The sequence below is a fragment of the Nelusetta ayraudi genome, unplaced genomic scaffold (genome assembly GCF_046127955.1).
Source record: "Nelusetta ayraudi isolate G7.1 ecotype Tasmania unplaced genomic scaffold, CSIRO-AGI_Nayr_v1 ptg000039l, whole genome shotgun sequence".
NCBI classification, from domain to species: domain Eukaryota; kingdom Metazoa; phylum Chordata; class Actinopteri; order Tetraodontiformes; family Monacanthidae; genus Nelusetta; species Nelusetta ayraudi.
In genome coordinates, this window is record NW_027466089.1 from 3,406,592 (window position 1) to 3,429,231 (window position 22,640).

General features: G+C 45.0%; 2 protein-coding genes across 2 annotated transcripts in view; one reads left to right on the forward strand and one right to left on the reverse strand.

Moving 5' to 3' along the window:
- The window catches only part of LOC142892609 (NACHT, LRR and PYD domains-containing protein 14-like), a 100,637-nt gene that overhangs the window by 75,988 nt on the left and 2,009 nt on the right, over positions 1–22,640 (forward strand). The window lies entirely within an intron of this gene.
- Positions 8,289–9,622, reverse strand: LOC142892768 (uncharacterized). Its single transcript, XM_076033041.1, has one exon. It carries the CDS (start codon positions 9,442–9,444, stop codon positions 8,506–8,508), a length of 939 nt encoding a protein of 312 aa, XP_075889156.1. The 5' UTR covers positions 9,445–9,622; the 3' UTR covers positions 8,289–8,505.

A 22,640-nucleotide genomic window follows, 5' to 3' on the forward strand; every position in this document is an offset into this window, starting at 1 on the left:
TAAAGAAAGTCCACCGCCAGGTTCGCTACCCTTTATATTAACGTACTACTACACAAACTTCAAACAGAACGGCAGAGACAGAACTGCAAAATGTAAATGCTGCGAAAGGACAATAAAAGAAAAAGGTTCCACAACCAGCAACTTCCTGCGGCACATTGAAAAGGTGCACAAGGAAAGGTAAGTTGTACTCATAGTGTTTTTGCATACATTGTCTAGTTATTGTTTAGCTTAGTGCATTACCAAGAAGAAACGGTCGGGCCGTGGTGTTTAACGAGACCGCAGTGTAACGTTAAACAAACACCACGGCTTGGTTACCGCCGTTTTACAAGCTAGCTTGTTGCGCTAGCTTGTTGCGCTAGCTTATCACACTAGTGTTTAGGGTTGCCACCCATCTCGTTTTTCCCAGAATTATTCTCTTTTTTCACCACCTGTCCCGGGAAAAATAAAATCTCTCCCGGGACACAATTTGTCCCGTTGTTTAGGAAAAATGACAAAACCTCATTTGATTTCCGTCTGTGGTCTAGATAGGGTTGCCAACCCTCCCGTAAATATACGCACTTCACTTTTTACCCGTATATTTTGGGGATGCCTCCGCCTCCCCCCCATGTCCCGGATTTGAAACTCTAGGAGGTGGCAACCCTACTAGTGTTTGTGTTACAAAAATTAGCAACCTCCCATGTTGTTCATCTACAGGTATGCTGAATATAAGGCAGCCAAAAAAGTTTCCTGTGGAGAAGCCCAAGAGGGTCAGACTCAGAGCAGCCTCGATTCCTTTGTGGGACTAAAACAAGGAGTGAAAACATACAGCCAGGGCCATCCCCGACAGAAGACCATTACTGACTCCATAATTCATGACCTCATCATCTCATGCAACCTTCCTCTGTCCTTGGTTGACATACCCAGCTTCCAGAACTTCATGTCAGTGGTGGATGAAAAATACTGCCCAGTTAATCGAAACACCGTTACCAGAGTGATCTAGCATCCGACAAAGAGTACAAGATCAAATCCAAATTACAAAAAGCAGACACTGTGTCTGTGACTGTGGACATTTGGACTGACAGGAGCATGCAAGGCTTTCTAGGTGTAACGGCCCACTTCATGGAAATGGAGAAGAGCAGTGTCTCAAGACTGCAGACAGTTCTCTTAAGTTGTGATAGATTCACAGGTTCACACACTGGAATCAGAATCAGTGAACAATTTGAGGAGATATGTGACAAATTTAATGTAAAACACAAATTAGATTACATTATCAGTGATAACGCTTCAAATATGAAGAAGGCCTTTACAGTTTGTTTCCCCTCAACAACTAGAAATGAGAGGCATGAGTTGGATGACGAGGGTGAAGATGATGATGAGCTAGAAAATGATGACTTATGGGAGGATACAGGTGAAACCCTCCAAGAAGATGTGGACACCATCCAGAGTAGCTGCCGGCAACAGCGGCTGCAGTGCTTTGCCCATTCATTGCAGCTCGTCGTGCGAGATGGACTGAAAGAGACCAAAATTATTAACTGTGCATTGGCAAAGGTGACAAAATTCTGCAGTTTACTTCATACAACTTGTGGACTTAAGGAAGCTTTTAAGAAAACGTATGGAGCCAATCGGAGCATCCCCTCTGCTGTAGCAACTCGTTGGAACTCGACTCTCCGCCTTGTACAGGCAGTCACTGACCTTGATCCCCAAAGCCTTAACACTCTCCTGGAAGATGAAAGACACAAAAGCCTGTGCCTAACAGGCAGAGAGTTGAGCCAGCTGAAAGAGCTTGTGGAAATTCTGGGCCCGTTTCTTCAAGCAACAGATCTCACACAAGCAGAGAAGGTGGTTACTCTCAGTGCGGCTCTCCCTAGCATTCTATCACTCAACAGCCACCTCAACAGTATGCAGAAGAAAGCTCATTACCTGCGCGGTTTAGTGAAAGCCCTACAGCAGTCCCTCCAACGCCGTTTTCAGGTATGATGGTAGCTATAAAAACAAAACATTTTCACCCACTTCTTTACTTCTGTAAACCTGTGATCTGACCGTAAAGCTGAATTTGATGATCTGATTTTGTTTCAGGGGATGTTCGTAAATGTCAGAATGGAGGAGTCGGACAAGCCTGCAGGAGACTTGCCCTTTGGAGATAAGGTTTACATGATGGCTGCACTACTGGACCCATACTACTGCCTCTTTTGGCTGGAGCATGATGTTCCCATCCCAAATGATGTCAAGAGTGATGTGAAGGAGATGGTAATGGGTAAGTGTACTTGTGATAGATTCCTTAACTTATATATTCCTTAATTTAATCATCACTATTTGTATAACTAAGATCATGATCTGATGAACATAATGTAACTAACCATGTTTTTTGTGGACATTTTTCAGATCATGTCTTGGCTGATGCTTCTCAAAGTCACTGTACGTCAAGAGAACAGCAGCGGTGGTGAAGATGACAAGGAGCAGTCACCGACACCTACCAAAGTTCCTCGCCTGTTCTCAGCCTATCGGAAGAAAAGCAAGAAGAACCCAGACCATGCCTCATCTGTCAGGGCTGAACTCAAGCGCTACATCCAGAATTCGGAGTCCACTGCGGCCGATGAAGAAGAAACGCAAACAGACTGTCTGGAATTCTGGAATCGACATACTAAGGGTTTCCCCAGACTTCATAGGGTGGCTATGAGAGTGCTTAGTGTCCCTGCTACCAGTGCACCAGTAGAGAGGGTATTTAGTCACGGAGGTATTATAATGCGCCCGCACAGAGCCAGGGTTAGTGCAACAAACCTGTCATGCTTAATTTTTCTGAAATGTAACAAGCATGTTGCATAATTTTTGATGGTCTTTCAGCGACTGAGAGGCAGCCTAATAATTTTTGAAATGTAACTTAAGTTCAGTTGCATCATTTTTCAGTCTTTCAGCCACTGAGAGGCAGCCTAATATTTTTTTTTAAATGTATCTAAGTTCAGTTGCATAATTTTGATGGTCTTTCAGCCACTGAGAGGCAGCCTAATATTTTTTTTTAAATGTAACTTAAGTTCAGTTGTATAATTTTTCAGTCTTTCGGCCACTGAGAGGCAGCCTAATGTTTTTTTTTAAATGTAACTAAGTTCACCTTCTTGGAGGCTTTCTTTCTTTTCTTTTTTCCACACATGGGTTAGTTTAGTAATAGTTAAGGCCCATGGAAAGGACAGACAGTTGTGCTACTTTATTTTATCTATTTTATTATTTAATATTATTTATTATTATAAAGGCCATCTATTTTAGTTTTTTTTTTTTTTAAAAGTCTGAATAAAAATTTGGATATACTGTATTTCAGCCAGAGGCTATGTCATTTTATATATATATGTGTGTGTGTGTGTGTGTGTGTGTGTGTGTGTGTGTGTGTGTGTGTGTGTGTGTAAAGACTCGAGAATTGACTCGACTCGAGGCCGAAGACTCGTGACTCGACTCGGACTCTAAATCAAAGACTCGTGGGCATCTCTGCCAGTACCCCACCGCCATCTTGCTGGCATCTGAGTCGAAGTGGAGCTCTGTAGCCATTACTGATCCAACCACGGGCCCTTCAATCCTTTCCAACAAGAGTCACTCTCATCTCATCAGTCCACAAAACCTTTGAAGAATCTGTCTTCAGATATTTCTTGGCCCATTCTTGACGTTTCAACTTGTGTGTCTTGTTCAGAGGTGGTCGGGTTTCAGCCTTTCTGACCTTGGCCATGTCTGTGAGAACTAAATACCTTGTACTTTTTGACACTCCAGGTAGGTTGCAGTTGTGAAATATTGCAGAACTGGAGGATAATGGGTTCCTGGTGGCTTCGAGTTTGTTTCTTCTCAATTTTTTGCGGTTAAATTGCATCTTTTCTTCTCAACACGTTTCTTGCAACCCTGTTTACCATTTGCTACAAAACGTTTGATGGTTCTGTGATCACGCCCCAATATCTTAGATATTTCAAGTGTGCTGCATCCCTCTGAAAGACCTTTTTACAATTTTTGACTTTTCAGAGTCAGTCAAATCTCTTTTTTGGCCCATTTTTCCCGAGGAGAAGAATCTGCCTAATAATTATGCACACCTTGATATAGGGCGTTGATGTCCTTAGGCCACACCCTCCCTCGTTATACAAATACACATCATCTAATATGCATTATATCCTCTTAGCATTCAAGTTTATACAGCTTGGGGTTGGAAATTAAGGATAAAATGATCATATGGTCAAAATAGTCACTTGCCTAATAATTGTGCACACGGTGTATATATGGATCTATCTACTACTCACTCTCAAAAAGCTGACAACCAACAGCAACAAAACCAACCTACTCTGCAATTTTCTTTTTGAAATTAGCGCCATTAAATAGGGATGCCCTATCCCTAAACACAATCGATTCACATGACAAACCGAACCAATCAGGTGATTCATTTGACGTCCGAAGCGCTCAACTGCTTCGGACGTCACTAGTCACATGACCAAACCGCGCCTTGGCACAGTGTTTCGATACGTTTGCTTCATGAGCAACAACGCATGTGTCGGAGCCTCGGGTGTCAGCGGACCATCACTACAGGTGGGTCCCTCACGACCAGGACACGACAACGGGGCATGGTTTTACCACACAGTTGCACATCAAGTTCCAAGTACCCGAGGTAAGGGATAGTAATAATAATAATAATAATAATAAACTTTTATTTGTACAGCGCTAAATCACAGCCAAAGGCGTCTCAAAGCGCTTTATACAATCAGAGAGAACCAACCGGGCCCCCGGAGCAAGCAAGATGCGACAGTGGCTGGGAAAAACTCCCCTGTGGGAAGAAACCTAGGGCAGAACCAGACTCCAGAGGGCGATCATCTGCCTATGAGTAGTTGGGGTGAAGTAGAAAGATAGAGGAGAGACAGAGAAAGAGAGAAAGGAGCAGAGTGAGCCAGGGTGGCAGACAGGACAGAGTGAAAAACAGATACACCAACCAGGCAAAACGGATATAAACACAAAGAATAGGAAATAATTCAAGGCTGCTGTCCATGTGGAGTGTAAGTGTCCATGCTTTGGAAGGCAAGAGCCTAGCTCGATGGACAATCTGCCGATAGGACTAGTCCAGGTCTTAAGCGTGGCGGTGGGATGAAGCGATGACAGCAAGACCCCCAGGACAGCACAATCCAGCTCCTGGCGCAGTGGTCATCACCTGCCGGGGACACAGAGACTGCGGCAGTATCATGCATATCGAGCATACTGTACAAAGCATAATGAGAGCTTGGACAGAGTGGATAGAGTAAAAGATTGGATACAGTAAAAGATTGATTGGGTGAGGAGAGTGATAAAGGTTCCGCCTGCACAGAGCAACGATCCCTGTAACGGGAGCGAAAGATCTCCCTCCACGGCGTAAGCCTACAGCAGCTTAACTGACAGTGGATGAGTCTAACTATAAGCTTTAAGAAAAAGGAAAGTCTTAAGTCTACTCCTAAATAAACTAACTGTGTCTGCCCCCCTCACCGAGGCTGGAAGATGGTTCCAAAATAGAGGTGCCAGGAAACTGAAACACCTACCTCCTGATCTAACTCTAGAAAATTTTGGGATAACTAAAAGACCTGAATCCTCAGAGCGAAGGGCTCTTGGAGGATGATAAAGTTCAATGAGTTCCCTAATATAAGAAGGAGCCTGAGAATGAAGAGCTTTGTAAGTTAAAACTAGAATCTTAAATTCAATTCTAAATATGACAGGCAGCCAATGCAAGGAAGCTAAAATTGGAGTAATATGCTGCCTCCTTCTAGTTCCGGTTAACAATCGTGCCGCGGAGTTTTGGATTAACTGTAATGTCCTAAGGGATGAATTTGGGCATCCTGCTAGTACCGAGTTACAGTAATCTAGCCTAGACGTAACAAAAGCATGGATTATTTTTTCCGCATCTTTGAAGGACAAAAAACTTCGAATTTTGGCAATGTTTCTTAAGTGGAAGAAAGCTGACCTCCCTACATTCTGTATATGAGAATTAAAGGTCAGGTCCTGATCAAAAGTGACTCCTAGGTTCCGCACGGTAGAACTGGGTGTAGTACCAAATAGACCACTTTGTCCATCAAAAACTCTGTCCCTACTCTCTCGCGATCCAAATATAATGACCTCAGTTTTGTCGGAATTAAGCAACAGGAAATTCTGTGTCATCCAAGTTCTGACATCACGAAGACAAGATTCCAATTTGGCCAACTGATGAGCCTCGTTTGCCTTAAAAGAAAAGTACAACTGTGTGTCATCTGCGTAAGAATGGAAACTGATGCTATGCTTTCTGATGATGTCACCAAGAGGTGACATGTAGATGTTGAAGAGGAGTGGCCCAAGTACAGATCCTTGCGGGACACCATGACTAACCCTCCTACGTTCTGACGAATGATTATGAACATGAACAAACTGAAAACGGTCAGACAAGTAAGATCCAAACCAGTCCAAGGCGCGATCCTTGATGCCGATAGCATCTTCTAATCTCCTAAGAAGAATGCTGTGGTCAACTGTATCAAATGCTGCACTGAGATCTAGGAGGACCAGAACAGAGAGAAGACCTTTGTCAGATGCACACAAGAGGTCATTACTTACCTTAAGCAATGCAGTTTCAGTGCTGTGACCAACTCTGAAGCCAGACTGAAAAGCCTCAAGTAGATTGTTGTCGTTCAAGAAGTCCACAAGCTGCCTAGCAACAACTTTTTCTAAGATCTTGGAGAGAAACGGAAGGTTCGAGATTGGCCTATAATTTGAAAGCACACTCGAGTCCAAATTGGGTTTTTTGATCAGAGGCTTGATTACAGCCACCTTGAAAGCATGAGGGACAAAACCTGTTGATAGAGAGTGATTAATAATTCTAAGAATGACACAATGAAGCAATGGGGAAACCTCCTTGAGATGCCTGGTTGGAATTGGGTCCAGAAGACTGGTGGTCGACTTAGCAGAGGAGACAAGAGAATCAAGTTCCGAGAGTCCAACTTGCTGAAAACTCCCGAAATACACACTGGGGTTGCCATGTTGAGAAAGATCTGCCATGTGACCTGTGGAAGACAAAGAAGACAAAGAAGACGAGGAATTCCCAATCTCAGTTCTGATACCTTCTACTTTTTGCTGGAAGAAGTTCAGGAAATCGTTGCTTGACAGGCCAGTAGGGACGCATGGCTCAACACAATGATGGCTCCTCGTCAGCTTAGCAACTGTACTAAATAAAAACTTTGGGTTGTTCTTGTTAGAGTCAATAAGAGCAGAAAAGTAGGAAGTTCTACTGATACGCAGGGCCTTTTTATAGGACCTAAAGCAATCCTGCCAAGTCTTGAAGGATGAAGCTGTTTTTGACGAACGCCAAGTTCTCTCAAGCCTTCGCAAATTTTGTTTTAATTTGCGAGTAGAGGAAGTAAACCAAGGGGCTGATCGATCCTGCCTTTTCATACTTACCTTATAAGGGGCAAGATCATCCAATGTTGATTTCAGAATACAAGAAAAGCGATCTGTCAAGGAGTCCAGATCAAGATCAGTCAAGTGGGTGGGGGGAGAGGCCGGAAGCATGTCAAGAGGTACAAGGGCATCAAGCAGATCAGGAAGCCTCTCCTTAAATTCAGCAACAACAGAGTCCGAAATGTTTCTACTCATTATAGACCTTGCTTGGGGAATGTGATCCGCTACAATAAAGCCGAAAGTGATCAGAAAGTGGTCAGACAAAACGTCGTTTCGGGGAAAGATTGTCAGCTGCTCTACACCAAGTCCAAAAGTGAGCACAAGATCCAAAGTATGACTATGCTTATGAGTGGGTACATTCACAACTTGAAGGAAGCCTAAGGAGTCGAGGATAGATTTGAAATGAGAACTCAGACTGTCACTCTCAATGTCGACATGAATATTAAAATCTCCAATCACTATGATCTTGTCTTTAGTCAATGCTAAAGTAGACAAAAACTCTGAAAATTCATCTAAGAAAGAAGAATATGGACCGGGGGGACGGTAGACAACAATGAATTCAACGGAATCTGCCTGCCTATCAGGTGACAATGAAATAGACATCGCTAAACTCTCAAATGAACTATAAATAGAATGAGCCTTGAGATTGACTAACAAATTGGAATTATAAATAGCTGCAACGCCACCTCCTCGACCACTATCACGAGCCTTATGAGTATTAATATGACTAGGAGGAGTGGCTTCATTAAGACTAAAATATTCATCTTGACGTAGCCATGTCTCTGTGAGGCCGAAAATATCAACACTATGTTCACTAATCAAATCATTAACTAAAACTGCCTTGGAATGTAGAGACCTAATGTTAAGAAGGCCACATTTCACCATTTTGTTTGTGGGAGCCCCTGGAGCCCCCTTATTTCTACAATCTATTCGAACTAGGTTACTATGATCTATTGGAGATTTGCACAGTATAAGAGGTTTGGAGGTGCGAGGGACCGACACAACTTCTATTGGAAAAGACTGGCAGGGCTTCGGGGACTTACTAACGGCTGGGGACGGCAGTGAGAGAAGCCCAGAGTAGCGTATAGGACTACAACTCTGTTGCCTGGTCTCCACCCTGGAGCGTCAGTGAGTGGAAGCTAAAATTTTAACTATATTGCTAGATAAGAGAGCTGCACCTTCCCGGGTGGGATGAATGCCATCCCTCCTAACAAGACCAGGCTTGCCCCAGAAAGGCTTCCAGTTATCTACAAAGCCCACCGAGTTATTGGGACACCACCCTGACAGCCAACGGTGAAAAGATGACATGCGGCTAAACATCTCATCATTCCTAACATTTGGCAAGGGGCCAGAGAAAACTACTTCGTCCGACATGGTCTGAGCAAATGCGCACACCGAAGCTATGTTTAACTTAGTGACCTCGGACGATTTCAGGCGTGCATCATTGAAACCACAGTGAATTACAATCTGCCTAAATCTCCGTTTATTCTTAGCCATTAACTTTAAATGCCCTTCAATATCGCCCGCCCTTGCCCCGGGGATGCACTTCACTGTGGCCGATGGCTGTCCTAGGTTAACATGCCTCACTATAGACGAACCGATCACCAGAGTGTCAATCTCAGTCGGCGTGCTGCTGAGTGGAGCAAACTTATTCGAGACATGGACGGAGGGGGCCTGGTGCTGAGAATGGTGGTGGTGCCCGGCAGGCTTGTTAAGGCTACGCTTCCTCCTGACAGTCACCCAACCGACCTTTCCCGGCTGCTCGGGAGCCGCGAAGGGAGGGGAACTAGTGGGACCTAGAGACTCCGACACTACGCTAGCGAATGAACGCTCCGCTCCAGCTAAGCTAACCCTACTAGCTACAGGACTACTATGCTCGAAGGAGCGAAGTCGTTCCTCAAGCTGGCTAAGTCTCGCCTCAAGCGCTAACATAGTACTACATTTAACACACATCCCTGACTCGGTAATTGAGGACGAGCTAAAGCTAAGCATCTGGCAGTGTGAGCAAGAAAAGACGGGAGGAGAGAGAGGAGGGACAGAGGAGAGGTGAGAGGGAGAAGCCATGGCTTCGACTGTGCTTATGCAAACAGATAGAGATAGGTGTATTGAGAAGATACTAAATAATTTGGAGAACGATCACCTTTTAAGAGAAAACAGTCCAGTGGTTCGCTCAGTCAGAGCTCAAGCTCAGGAGCGGCGTGGCTGGCTGGCCGGCTGTGCTGTCGCCTCCTGTGTGACGCGTTCACCTGCAACATGTCTTCAACATAGTCAGGCCATTGGCAGCCCTGACCTCTAACCAATGGCAGGCACGGAGGCGTTCCTGGCCCAAAGGCTCAGGATGCTGGCGGAAAGAAACACTCAACACAAGGGACCCTAACGCCACTCATGTTCACATCTAAATGAGAGCAAGATGAAATTAATCCGGAAGCATCCACGTCAGATAAAACAGCCTGTGAGCCAGTAACGGCCCCGTCCAAACTGTGGCTCTGCAGTTTGACGGGCACTAGTTTTCCGCCACAGAAGGGGATTGAGACTGCTGACCAGAATTTGACTGAGGTCGAAGAGAGAACTGTGAACGAGGAGGAACACGCACCCCATCACACTCGTGCGAAAAGTGCCCAGGCTGGTTACAACGCCTACATACTAAAGGTCTGGATCGGGGTGGACGGCGGTGCTGACTGGAGTTCTGCAGTTGAGCAATACTGGCCATCAGCTGATTAAGCTGCTCCTGCTGACGCCGTAGCATATCACTCATTTCGCTCATCTCTGACTGCGCAGCAGCTTGGGGGCTGCCAGAAACGCCATACTGAACACCATACACAGTGGAAACTGATTGACTGCGGCCCCTCGCACCACCAAGCGAACCTTCACATTCCCAGCGGATGGCCTCAGCTCTTACATCCAACAAAGTGGAATCGGGTTGCCGACGCACCAACTGCTTCAGCTCACGCCGCAAGGAACAGTTCAGGACATGCTCAACGAACTGGTCTCTCAAAAGCGTCTCAGCATTGGGCATGGCAGTAGGGGCACACTGCTTTACCTTCCCCATGAGACCCATCAAGGCAAGAGAGAACTCCTGAAGAGTTTCTCCCTCTTGCTGTCTTCTGGAGAAAAAGGCCTGCTGCAGTGCCACATAAGACTCTGTGCACCCATAGCGCTCCTCTAAAATGGCAAGTATTCTTGCAGGATCCTCCCTCTCAGCGGCAGAGCGGTACCGTATCTCCTCCTTAGCCTCCCCTTCCAGATGGTCAAACAGGAAGAACGCCTGGAAGGATCGGGATAAGCGCAGAGCCCTCATGCTCGCCTGTACCTCCTCCACCCACTCACTGGTACTGCCACCACCAGTCTCCAACAACTAAAAGAAGGAAAAACAACAATTAATACAATAAAAACGAACAACAATGGCAACTTATTTTAACAATCGCTCACCTTCTCTCACACGAACACACGCTCTCTCTTTTACCCACACACAATACACTGGGCGAAGCGACGGGGAGGCGGTGGCGGCTCAGCAGCAGCGGCGAAGCGGCGGCGGTGAAGCAGCAGCAGCAGCGGCGAGGCGGCGGCGGTGAAGCAGCAGCGGCGAGGCGGCGGCGGTGAAGCAGCAGCAGCAGCGGCGAGGCGGCGGCGGTGAAGCAGCAGCAGCAGCGGCGGCGGTGAAGCAGCGGCAGCGGCGAGGCACAACGGCGAGGCAGCAGCGGCAAAGCAACAGAGTCGGGACACAGGGCTCGACGGAGCAGTCGACAAAACAGTTGACAGGACGGTAGACAGAGCAGCAGAAACTGGGGTGATTGCAGCCAGTCCTCTCAGTAAGGTTCTATTGCACATGCAGGAGGAGGCAGGAAGGGGACAATCTAAGGGGACAATCTCCAACACTGGCGTTTACCGCCGGGAGCTCCAGAAATTCACAAAGCCCGGGCAGCATGCACAGGGCACAATTGCAGCATCCAAACTAAAACCCCGACCGGAAATGACGTCCAAATGACGGAAGGCGCAGAACCAAGAGCTGGCGAAGATGGGCGTTTTTATACGGCTTGGCCCGTCACTGCCACCAATGGCATTACGGGTAATCAACGCACTATTTGGGTTCATACTGCTACACTTAGTTAATAAAGATATAAATATTACGAAACCATTTTATTGTCTAGACTGGCGGTCCCGGCTTCACGTTACTTGTGTACATCGTTGTGTAGCGACAGAGGACTTTTTTTTTCGTCTTCTTCTTCTTCTCCTCCTTCTTCTTCTTCTTCTTCTTCTTCTGAGCGGAAGGAGCGTGAGAGGGAGAGAGAAAATTGAAAGCGATTGCGCTACCTATACCTTTATTCTATTCTTTACACTTTGGTGGTTGTTTTTGTGTATTTGTGTAGTTTATTTTAGTGTGAGTTAGTTTAGTTTTTAGTGTTTGTTTTGTCGTGTTTTGCGGCCAGACGCCGTCTGGTCGGGAGGAGGAGACCAGGTGCGCCGTCATGGCGGCCGCAGGGTTCTCCTCCCTGTCAAGGAAGCACGGCATTAAACTAGGTGCCGGCTCCTCGTGCAACGTGGAAGATGTAGCGTGAGCCGTCGGGGAGCGGATCGGACACAGCTCGGTGAAGTCGGCAGCCCGAATGAACCGAGCTGTGGTCCTGTTTTTAGAGATGGTGAAGCAGGTAAAGTTGCTGGTAGAGACCGGGCTGACGGTGATCGGGCTGTTCGAGGCGGTGCAGCCGCTCACACAGCCGGCAGCCCGGATCACCCTGTCCAACGTCCCCCCCTTCATCAGCGACAAGTTCCTGCTCCAAAAACTGTCCCGGCACGGTAAGGTGGTCTCCCCGATCAGAAAGTTGCTTTCTGGGTGTAAATCTCCGCTGCTTCGCCATGTGGTGTCGCACAGGCGGCAGGTTTACATGATATTAAATAACAGGGCACAAGAGTTCAACTATCGATTCATCGTACGAGTGGATGACTTCGATTATACTCTGTTTGCCACATCATCGGAGGTAAAATGCTTCGGCTGTGGGGCGGAGGGACACCTCGTCAGAGCCTGTCCGAAACCGGGCGGGTGCTGACGCGACGGGTCCGGTCGGCGGTGTGGCAGTCGCGGCTGCGGCAGCTCCGAGCAGAAAGCCCGTCCCCGCTCCACGACGGAGAAACTCCAGAGATGCGGGGGGCACCGCTGGCCCGAGCAGGGAAGAAGGAGCAGGAGGTGAGAGTGAACAAAGGTGGAGAGGTCAAGGAGATGGAAGAGGGTGAGTTGGGAGAGACAGGTGAGTCAGGGAGTCAGGGAGGGGAGACGGGTGAGGTGGGGGGTTAGAAGTAGGTGAGGTGGAGGAATTAGGGAAGGTAGCGGGGCTGGGTGCGGGTGTGGTGAGGGAGACGGGTGAGGTGAATGAATTCGGTGAGGTGAGGGAAAATGGTGGGGTGTTGGAAGCAGATGAGGTGAGGGAGACAGGTGAGGTGAAGGAAACGGGTGAGGTGGAGGAATCAGGTGAGGGAAAAAGAAAAGAAAAAGATCCTTCAGAGGACACGATAGTGGGTGGAGGTGTGTTTGAAGCACTGGGTGGTGTGGATGAGAAAACTGGTGGTGGGTCTTCTTGTGTGACTGAACAAACTGATGGTCTGGGTGAAACACCGGAATGGAAAACTGCTGTGTCTCAGAGACGCAGCAAAAGGAAACAGACAGTGTCAAATGAGGGGGGAGGGAAAACTGGTAGACTGGGGGCTGGAGCTGCTGCAGAAGACAGCAGTGACAGTGAGGGCGCCATATCTGACTGCAGCGAATTGTCGCTCTCACAAATAGTTTTAACAACACCTCTAGCTAATAGAGAGAAACATTTTTATTCAGCAAAGATGATAAAAAGTTTTTTGCAAAAAACAAAAGGAGTTAAAAACCTGAACATTGACATGCACTTTCCTGACAAAGTCACCTTTTTTCTGTCTGTTATAAAAACAAATCTTCATCAGATTTAACTGAGCAAGAAATCTTCAGGTTAAAAAAGCACCTTATACGAGTCCGAAAAGAAATACATTTTTAAAATGATTGACAGGGATTTTATTTTTATCTGTGTTTTTATTTTCTTATTTTTGTGCTTTTTAATCCCAAACATGGATGTTTTAAAAATTGGAACGCTCAATGTGAATGGAGCCAGAGAACCAAAAAAAGAGGGCACTTGTGTTGGACACAGCAAGAAGAAAGCACTTGGACACTTTATTTCTTCAGGAGGTCCACAGTGACCCAAGTATTGAGGGGTGCTGGGAGAAGGAGTGGGAGGGCAGCGTGTCTTTAAACCACAACACCACAGCAAGTGGAGGAGTGGGCATCCTCCTCTCCAAGAGGTTCTCTCCATCCTCTGTGGAGGTGGAGCAGGTGGTGAAGGGGAGATGCCTGCTGGTCAAAGCCAAGGTCCACAGTTTTAATCTGTTTTTTATGAACATTTATGCACCAAACCATGGAGCAGAGAGGAAGAGGTTTTTAGAAATTGTTAATAATAAGTTAAACAGTTGCGGCTCAGAGGATTATTTAATTTTGGGCGGGGATTTTAATTGTACTGAAGATGAGTTTTTAGACCGCAACCACAGAGCCACATCCAGCTTCCCAGCACACTCTGAAGCAGCTGGTCTACTCCCATGACCTGGTGGATGTGTGGAGGAGGATGCATGCAGACTGTCGTCAGTACACCTGGTCCCACCTGAGAGAGCGAGGTTAGACAGGTTTTATTGTTTTAAGCATCATTTTAATGTTTTTAAAGATTGTAGGATTGTGCCATCTGTTTTTTCTGATCACTCTCTGGTTTTATGTGACGTCATACTAAAAAATATTTTACCAAAGAGCGCCTACTGGCATTTTAATTCTGCTTTGATTTTAGATAAAGGTTTTAAAGAAGTTTTAAAAATTTTCTGGTGTGGTTTTAAAAATCAAATATCTGATTTTAGTAGTCTTAGTCAGTGGTGGGACCATGGAAAAGTACAAATTAAACTACTCTGTCAGCAGTACACTCTCAATGTCACACAGTATACATGTAGATCAATCAAAGACCTGGAGAGTGAAATAGTGGAATTAGAAGCGCTTGGCTATTCCACAGGAAATCGAGGGCGCATTGAAGTCCTCAACTCCAAAAAGATGGCCTTAGCCAGCCTGCTGGACTCAAGGGTACAGGGGGCGCTGGTCCGGTCCCGGATCCAGAACATCTCAGAGATGGATGCTCCCTCTGGCTACTTCTTCGGACTGGAGAAGAAGAACGGACAGCACAAGGACATCCACTGCCTGCTGACGGACACCTGGCAGGAGCTGACCGAGCCCCAGGAGATCAGGAGCAGAGCCACGCAGTTCTTCTCCCAGCTTTACTCGTCGGAGTATGAGGAAGACGTTGAACTGGAGGAAGACCCTACTCAGAACTCTCCCGCAGGTGTCAGCTGACACAAATGCACAGCTGGACCTCCCTCTACAGCTGGAGGAATTAACGGCTGCCCTGAAGGGCATGCAGGGACGGAGATCCCCGGGGATCGATGGACTCACCGTTGAGTTTTACAAAGAGTACTGGGACATTCTAGGAGCTGACCTGCTCCAGGTTCTGAACCAAAGCTTGGACAGCGGTTCCCTCCCTCTCTCCTGTCGAAGAGCAGTGGTGACTCTCCTTCCTAAAAAAGGACAACTGCAGGAGATTAAGAACTGGCGCCTGGTGTCCCTTCTCTGCGTGGATTATAAAATACCCGGCAGGTCCATGGTAGACAACGTCTACCTAATTCGGGATGTTTTGGAGGCCTCCAGCTCATTGGGTATTGACACTGGTCTCATTTCGCTAGACCAGGAAAAGGCTTTTGACCGGGTTGAACACAGCTTCCTCTGGAAAGTCATGGGGAGGTTTGGGTTCAGCCCTGGCTTCATTGCCATGATCCGTGTGTTGTACAGTGACATTGAGAGTCCTATAGAGGCAGAGTTTTGGTTTTAAACAACCTAGTCGCGTCCCTCCTGTGGCACCGACTGTCCTGTCTGGATCCTCCAGCTGGACTTATGGTCAGAATCCAAGAAAAAGTTATAGATTTTTTTTGGGATGAAAAACATTGGGTGCCACAGGGGGTGCTGTTTTTACCGAGAGAGGAGGGGGGACAGGGCCTCATCCACCTGGCCAGCAGGACTGCAGCTTTCAGGCTGCAGTTTCTCCAGCGCTTCCTGACTGGTCCAACAGACCTGGTGTGGAAGGGTGTGGCCAGCTGCATCTTCAGAGAGGTGAGTCAACTGGGACTGGATACTGCTCTGTTTTTAATAGATTCCAATTTTTTAAAGTTAAATGGGATTCCTCCTTTTTATCAAAGTGTTTTTAAAGTATGGGCTTTTTTTAAAAGCAGCAAAGAATAAACCACCTCCGATTCTCTGTTCTGGCTTTTAAAAGAACCACTCATTCATGGTGCCAGATTGGACATTTCCAGTGGTGCGACGCCCGGGTTGACGGCTGCTCTGCTCAGGACAAACACCGTGGACTTGCAGCGCCTGGTTCAAGCGGCAAGACCGACCCTTGGTGACCACCAGACTGTGGGAAGTGTGCTGGGCCTGCAGTCCACCAGGATGACGGAGAGACTGCTCCAGCTGTGGAGGGAGAGACTATCCCCTGGAGAACGCAGTCTCCTCGTGCAGCTGGAGTCAGGCACAGAGCCAGACACCACAGAACCCTTCCTGGCTTTAAGAATCACCCCTCGCCTTGAGACCGAAGGCCCTCTACTGAAGACCACATCCCTTCACCTTGGTCACACTAAGAACAAGGACCTCTATAAAGTGTGCGTCCAAGTTTTTAACCAAAAGATTCTGGGGAAAAGAACAACGTGTGCGTGGAGTAAAAGACTGGACGGTACACCTCACTGGAGGGTCCTGTACAAGCCGCCACTGAAGAAAAGAACAGGAGATCTTCAGTGGCGGATCCTGCATGGGGCCATTGCCTCCAATGCTTTTATCTCCATCATTAACCCTGCTGTGTCCAACCAGTGCCCCTTCTGTGACTCCAGCGAAACGTTTTTTCACATTTTTATTGATTGTTTTAGACTCACTGCATTTTTTATTGTTTTAACAAATGTTTTTAGTTCTTTTAATCAGAGTTTTACAATCACAAATTTTATTTATGGTACGGGCTACAGCAAAAAAAACAAGGAAATGTGGCAACTTTTAAATTTTATTATTGGAGAAGCGAAAATGTCAATTTACATCTCAAGGAAAAATAAAATAGAAGTCTCGGTAGCGATGATGCAACAATGGTGTGGCGCCGCAACCTGCGTTCCCGAATCCACCTAGAGTTTTCTTTTTTTAAAATGGTGAAAGACCTTGACGCTTTCCAAAAAATCTGGTGCCACAAGAATACTTTGTGTGCTATTTTAAACAATAAGTTATTTCTTTCGGATGCACTAAAAGGTTGAATGTTTTCTTTTTTTGGCTTTTGATTTGTGTTTGTGTTTTTTTTGTGTTTTTATTTGTCTATTTATGTATTTATTTATTTAATATTTAATTTTTATTTTCGTTTTGTTTTGAATGGGTTGTCTCTTTTGGCTTGGTTTTGATTTTGTGTTGTTGTTCATTATTATATTTTTTTAGTTCATTTAATTCTTTGTTTAATCAGTTATTTATGTTAGGAAAAGGTGCATAAGTTTTTAGCCTGTATTTTGTAAATAAATGTGATTGTAAAAATCTTCTTCTTCTTCTTCTTCTTCTTCTTCTTCTTCTTCTTCTACTTCTTCTTCTTCCAAATATCAAACACACTCCTGAGTCAGAAGACGTGACAATCTGACGGCTGCATGCAACACTGAAAATCATTTGTCCTTCTGAATAATGATTGTAATAAAATTAGATAAAAAATACAAAACCACCGCTACTATCTCAAAACAAATTGACCTGATTAAAAGATGAATGGCAGAAGTGAATCACCTACTACAGTACAGTGTAAATAATCTCCTGAGTTCTGTGTACCGGTAACCTCACACTGTCTGAATCCTTTTGATTTATTTCTCGTGTCCAGTCAGTCCAGGTTGCTTTGAAGCTGCCTGATCCCATCTCTCACTAGTTTAGCCAGGTAGCCTCATGCTAGTTGAGAACGGGGCTGCGGTATCCAGGTTTGGGTGCTGCATTGATGTCGCTTTCTTCTTCAGAATCTCCAAATATTACTCACATAACATTTATTGCACACCTTTGACTCGCTGGTTGAGGATCATTGCCATGTTCATGAAATGCAAAGTCCTACAAGTCGCCCTGGACTCTGCTGTTTGTTATCGACAACGGAAGCAGACGGAGTCTCCCGCGTGTCCCACCAGCGTCCCGAGCGCCACCGCCACCACCTTCGACAGGAGCACCTTCCGCTCCTACACCTCCTCCACCTCTTCCTCCTCCCCCTCCCCCGCCTCCCTCCATCAGCACTCCTCCTCGACCCTCCCCCACCAGTCCAGCTCCCACGTTCACCCCTCCCCGCACTACTCCACCTCCTCCCTGCCGCACATGCACACCTCCCTATCGCTGGGCCAGCCCTCCTCCCCCTCCATCTTCCGATCGTCCAGGTGCCGCACCTCCTGCATCCCCCCGACCCCGGCGCCCACCGCCCCGCTGCCCGTCTGCCCCTCGCCACAGACGGGCATCCGCTACGTGTCGCCTTCCTGCTAGGATCCACACACGTACCTGCAGAGCCACTCAAACAGGTAGGAGGAGCCTCGTTGCATCAACACAGATCAAAAGAGCCTAATCTACTGGTACTGATACAGGATGTTTCTAGTGTTTCTGAGCGTTGTTTGTTTTTTAAAAGCAGCTGAAAGCAACTGCTTCCTAGTTATAGATGGCAAAAGTATGGATTCGTATGTAGAAAAATAGTCTGGTAAATGTAAAAGTACTGATTCAACTCCTTTACTTAAGTAAAGATACAAAAGTAAAAGCTCTGAAATGTACTTAAATTAAAAAGTTCTTTTTTTTTCTTCTTTTTTTTCATTGCCTTTAATGAAAAAATACATTTGCAATTAGTTTTTGCAAAAAGGACAAAGTTGTAGCAGAATCATCTGGACTGAACTGACCAGAGGTGTTGCATTAGCACCTGGATCATTTTTTGGTTCTCTTGATACTATAGTTTCTTTTTGTTTTTCAACGGCAGCACAACCAAACTGTAATCACTAATGCTTACAACCAAGGAGTCATTATTGAATGCTTACACTTTTAATAACAATAACCAATGTCATTTTCTCCATGCTTATTTTTGTCTGTACTGAAAACTGAACTTTTACCCCAAAAGATGAAGGAACTCTAAATAATCCCCCTCTGAAATATCATCTATCTTTATATTTAACTACACAACAGCATAGTTCAAATAGCTCCACTTCAAGAAATAGAACTGAAATAACGATAGGGTAATGACTTTGCAGAGAATTTGTATCTTTTAAATACAAAAGCAACAAGCATGTTTTTTTGTTATTTCCCATCTTTGTTCCCAGTTTCTTTATAACTCAATGTAAAGTGAATCCCAAGACTTCTTTTAATATGATAAAAAACACCGCGTATACACAAAAGTTTCTCCAAGTTTCTTCAGCAGCAGCTCAGCTCACAGTCAATTCCTGTTTTCCTCCATCTTCTACTGGGACTGGGCCAGCTTGCGGCAGCTGCTACCTGATTATAGCAAAATGTTAAAGAGGCTGATTGGTCAGGGTATGCTGAGACTGACTGAAAATGCTTTTTTATTGCAAGTTGGCAAGGTGGTCCACCCCTTCTGCAAGGTTTACATTTTCGGAGAACATGCAGTTCTTTTTTGAATTAGAAAGAATCAAAGAAAACACTATAAAAAAAACATTTTATTTAACGGCCAATGGCTCACATTTTGGTTTGCAACCATTTCAAATTAAGACACTCTAAATAAATGTTTATTTGTTTTTGTAGGGGCCCATATCTGGAGCAGAGGGGGCGAGAGGAGCTGAAACAGGAGTGGTTTACCAAGTACTTCTCCTTCTGAGTACAAAAAAATGATGAAATCTTTGCTCCGAACTCATCCCACTACTACTCAAAGGCCAGTGGACATTTCTTAAAAAAACATCTTCCAAGTGTCTTTTTTTCAATACGGAAGCATTCGACATATTCAAGCCGAGACCTTTGTCGGAACGGATAAAACACACAACTTCTCACACCAAAATGAAGCTTGTTTGAATGCAAAAATGTACGATAAAGATATTGAATAGAATATTTTGTTTTTGTACATGCTTCCATTTGTGTGCAATGGCTTAACTGAACTTGTGGGGGTGGGGGTGGGGTCTCTCCTCTTGAACTGTCGCTGGATTCCATAATTGAAATAATAATAAAAAGTTTTATTCTTTTTCAACATCATAAGGAAAAACTGTAAATGGCAGTGATTTTATTTTAAAGTGTTGTTGTGTTACCGTTTTTCGTTTGTGCCTTTATTTTGAAAACCGCCTATTTCCTTTTTGCCGAAAAAAGTTTGCTCCTGCCTCGGAAAGCAACATGCTCCACCTCACTTCAGAGTCAGTAAAACATGTAAAATCTACTTCTAACGTAATGTGTTAATCTTGTGAAAGTTTGTGTCACTGTGGCTTGCCTTACGTTTTTCTTTGTTGGTTATCTTATGTAAGGAGCATCATCACGAAGTGTCGAAGCTAAAGGTTTAGCAGACTGAGTTCAAGTTTATCACCCTTGGAAAGCGGAAGGAGGTAGGCAAAGTTTATTGATGTATTTAATGTGAAATATTGAGTTTATGGTGGATAATTGTTTATTGATTCAAAAGATGTAAATATGATTTGTATTGTTTGCTGAAGCATGACACCACGTCATTGTATTTTGTTTTGTTGTTTTGTTTATTTATTAGTTTTCACTGTGTCAAACGTGAAGGATTAGGAGGAGGAGAAGAATAAAAGAACACCCGTAAAAACCCTCTGCGTTTGCGAGTAATTCCAAGTGGGCTGCTACAGTGAAAACTCCCCCGACGACGATCAGCGAAAGCCCCAGCTGCAACGGATCCCTGCAGAGAAGTTGACGCCATCCGGTTCTAGATTCATCTGCCGACCTGCTACAAGCCAGACGACTTCGCTCTTCTCATGATGCTCAGGCAAGATTAAAACGACAATATACTAATGGTACAACTACAGAAGGTAAAGAAAGAGACATTGAGTGTGAAGGAGCCAAAGAGACTTTATCCACATAAGTTCACAATGCAACTAAAGTGTCTTGAACATATTCTGAGGTCAAATAAATTGAAAAAGTGAACTGATATTGACGATATTTCATGGTGTTTGTCAAACGTGTCAATGGAATAATAATTCATGTTTATGAAAGGGTCTATATATCTTCATGGTCTGTGAATGCATGACATATTGTTACTCTGTGGTGAAGATAGCTACACCTTATAAGTAAAGATTTAGGCATAGTAGACAGTTGAACTAAAACAGTTGCAAGGCAAGAAAAATGTCACTCCCAACGGAAAAAATAGACAATCCTGTGGACACCCCACTCGAGTCTAGCTCACGTCAGAGAAAACGAACAGAGAAAGGTCAAGAAATGCATCATGAAAATGCCCAAAAAAACGTGAAAAACATTTCACAAGGCTTATAACTCTTGGAAAGTTACAGCAAGGGAGGCAAGGACAAAACTAAAAACCCTGTGCTTCTTAGAAGACCTAAATGACTTACAGAAAGATATTGAAACAAGGCATGAAACCGTAAAACAGCAATATGAACCAATTCTAGAGCAAGCACATGTCCACAATTTAGAAAGTGAATGGAAACTTAAAGAAGCAAAACTGTTGTCAGAAATGAAACAAAGAGAGGTGGAAATGCAACAACAGTTGGAACAAGAGAGAGCAAAGCTGCAGCAGTTACAAGCAGAAAAGGAGGTTGCTATAGCAGCAGCCCCTGTCAGAGCCTATGAAAGTTTTGAGGACCATAATGAAGGAATTGACACTCAAATTGGTTCTGCTTGCTACAGAAGACAGAAAAAAGAAGCTCCTTTAAATCCAGATATCGCATCATTCCAACCTAGCCAAGCAGCTTCTGCAAGAACACTGAACCAAGAGTCTGCCAATCTAGCACAAGCAATTGCTAGTTCATTGAGTATGAATCGCTTGCCAGTCGCTGAACCCACCACATTCAGTGGCGACCCTTTAAGATTCACAGATTGGAAGATGTCATTCATTACTCTTATTGACAAAAAGCCCCTACCAGTGAGTGAGAAGATGTTTTATCTCAAAAATTATCTTGCCGGAGAGGCGCGCAAAGCTGTCTTTTATCGAGATTCAGAGAACGCATACAACGGAGCGTGGAAAGTTCTACAGGACAGGTATGGAAATCCGTTCATCATATAAAAGGCTTTCCGTTATAAGCTCATGAAATGGCCAAAGATCAGCACAAATGACCCACTAGCACTACGAGAGTTTTCTGATTTCCTCCGAAGCTGCACTGAAGCAATTCCACACGTTCAAGGACTGGCTATCCTTAATGATTGTGAGGAAAACCACAAATTGCTCAAAAAACTGCCAGAATGGATTATGAGAAAGTGGAGTAGAGTTGTCGTAGATGAACTCGACACATCAGGCAGCTATCCAGATTTTGCACGTTTCACAGAGTTCTTGAGTAGAGAAGCAAGGAAAGCCTGTAACCCTGTCGCTTCTCCACTGATGATAAATTTTAAAACTAAAGATGATAGAATCCCAAAGAGAGCTAAGGCCTTCAACACAAACACACAAACAAAGAGTTTCCCCCAAGAAAGACAAGAAGCATTCAGCAGTAAACCAAAATGGCCTTGCTTTGTCTATAAAAATTAAACTCATTGCATCACAAGGTGTCCTACTTTCACAGCTAAGGTCGTTTACCCACTAGCCCTGTGCGGCTAGTGCCAGCCTTTCACGGTACGGGACAGCTCGGTTGAAATGTATTTCCATAAGCCTGACTAGTACCTGAGCGTGGGCGGAGTCACGGTTGCAAGGCGAACCAAAGGTTTTTTTGTTCCTCCCGTGTCCCGGAAACCATAGGATTCACTTTTTGTATTAACCGTGGTTTTGTTTTGTTTTGTGCGAGACATTTTCGTAGGTCTTAGAATGATTTTGTTTCATACTGTTGACTTGTATCAAAACACTTTCCTAGAAGAGAAAACGTAGACGCTGAAACGATCACCTGAGTCTCACAGTCGTTTATTATTAGACAAGAATATCCGCACAACTTAAGTCCACACAAAGCACAAAACAGCAACAACTCTATTCGACCGGCGTTAACAAGCGAGCAGCGTTTAAAAATCGCTATAGGGAGTGAAACTTAGGAAACTTGCGAGCCAGAAT

What these genes read in the sequence shown, in the direction of transcription:
- LOC142892768 (XM_076033041.1), bottom strand. Translation starts at nt 9,444, where the DNA reads ATGGCTTCTCCCTCTCACCTCTCCTCTGTCCCTCCTCTCTCTCCTCCC.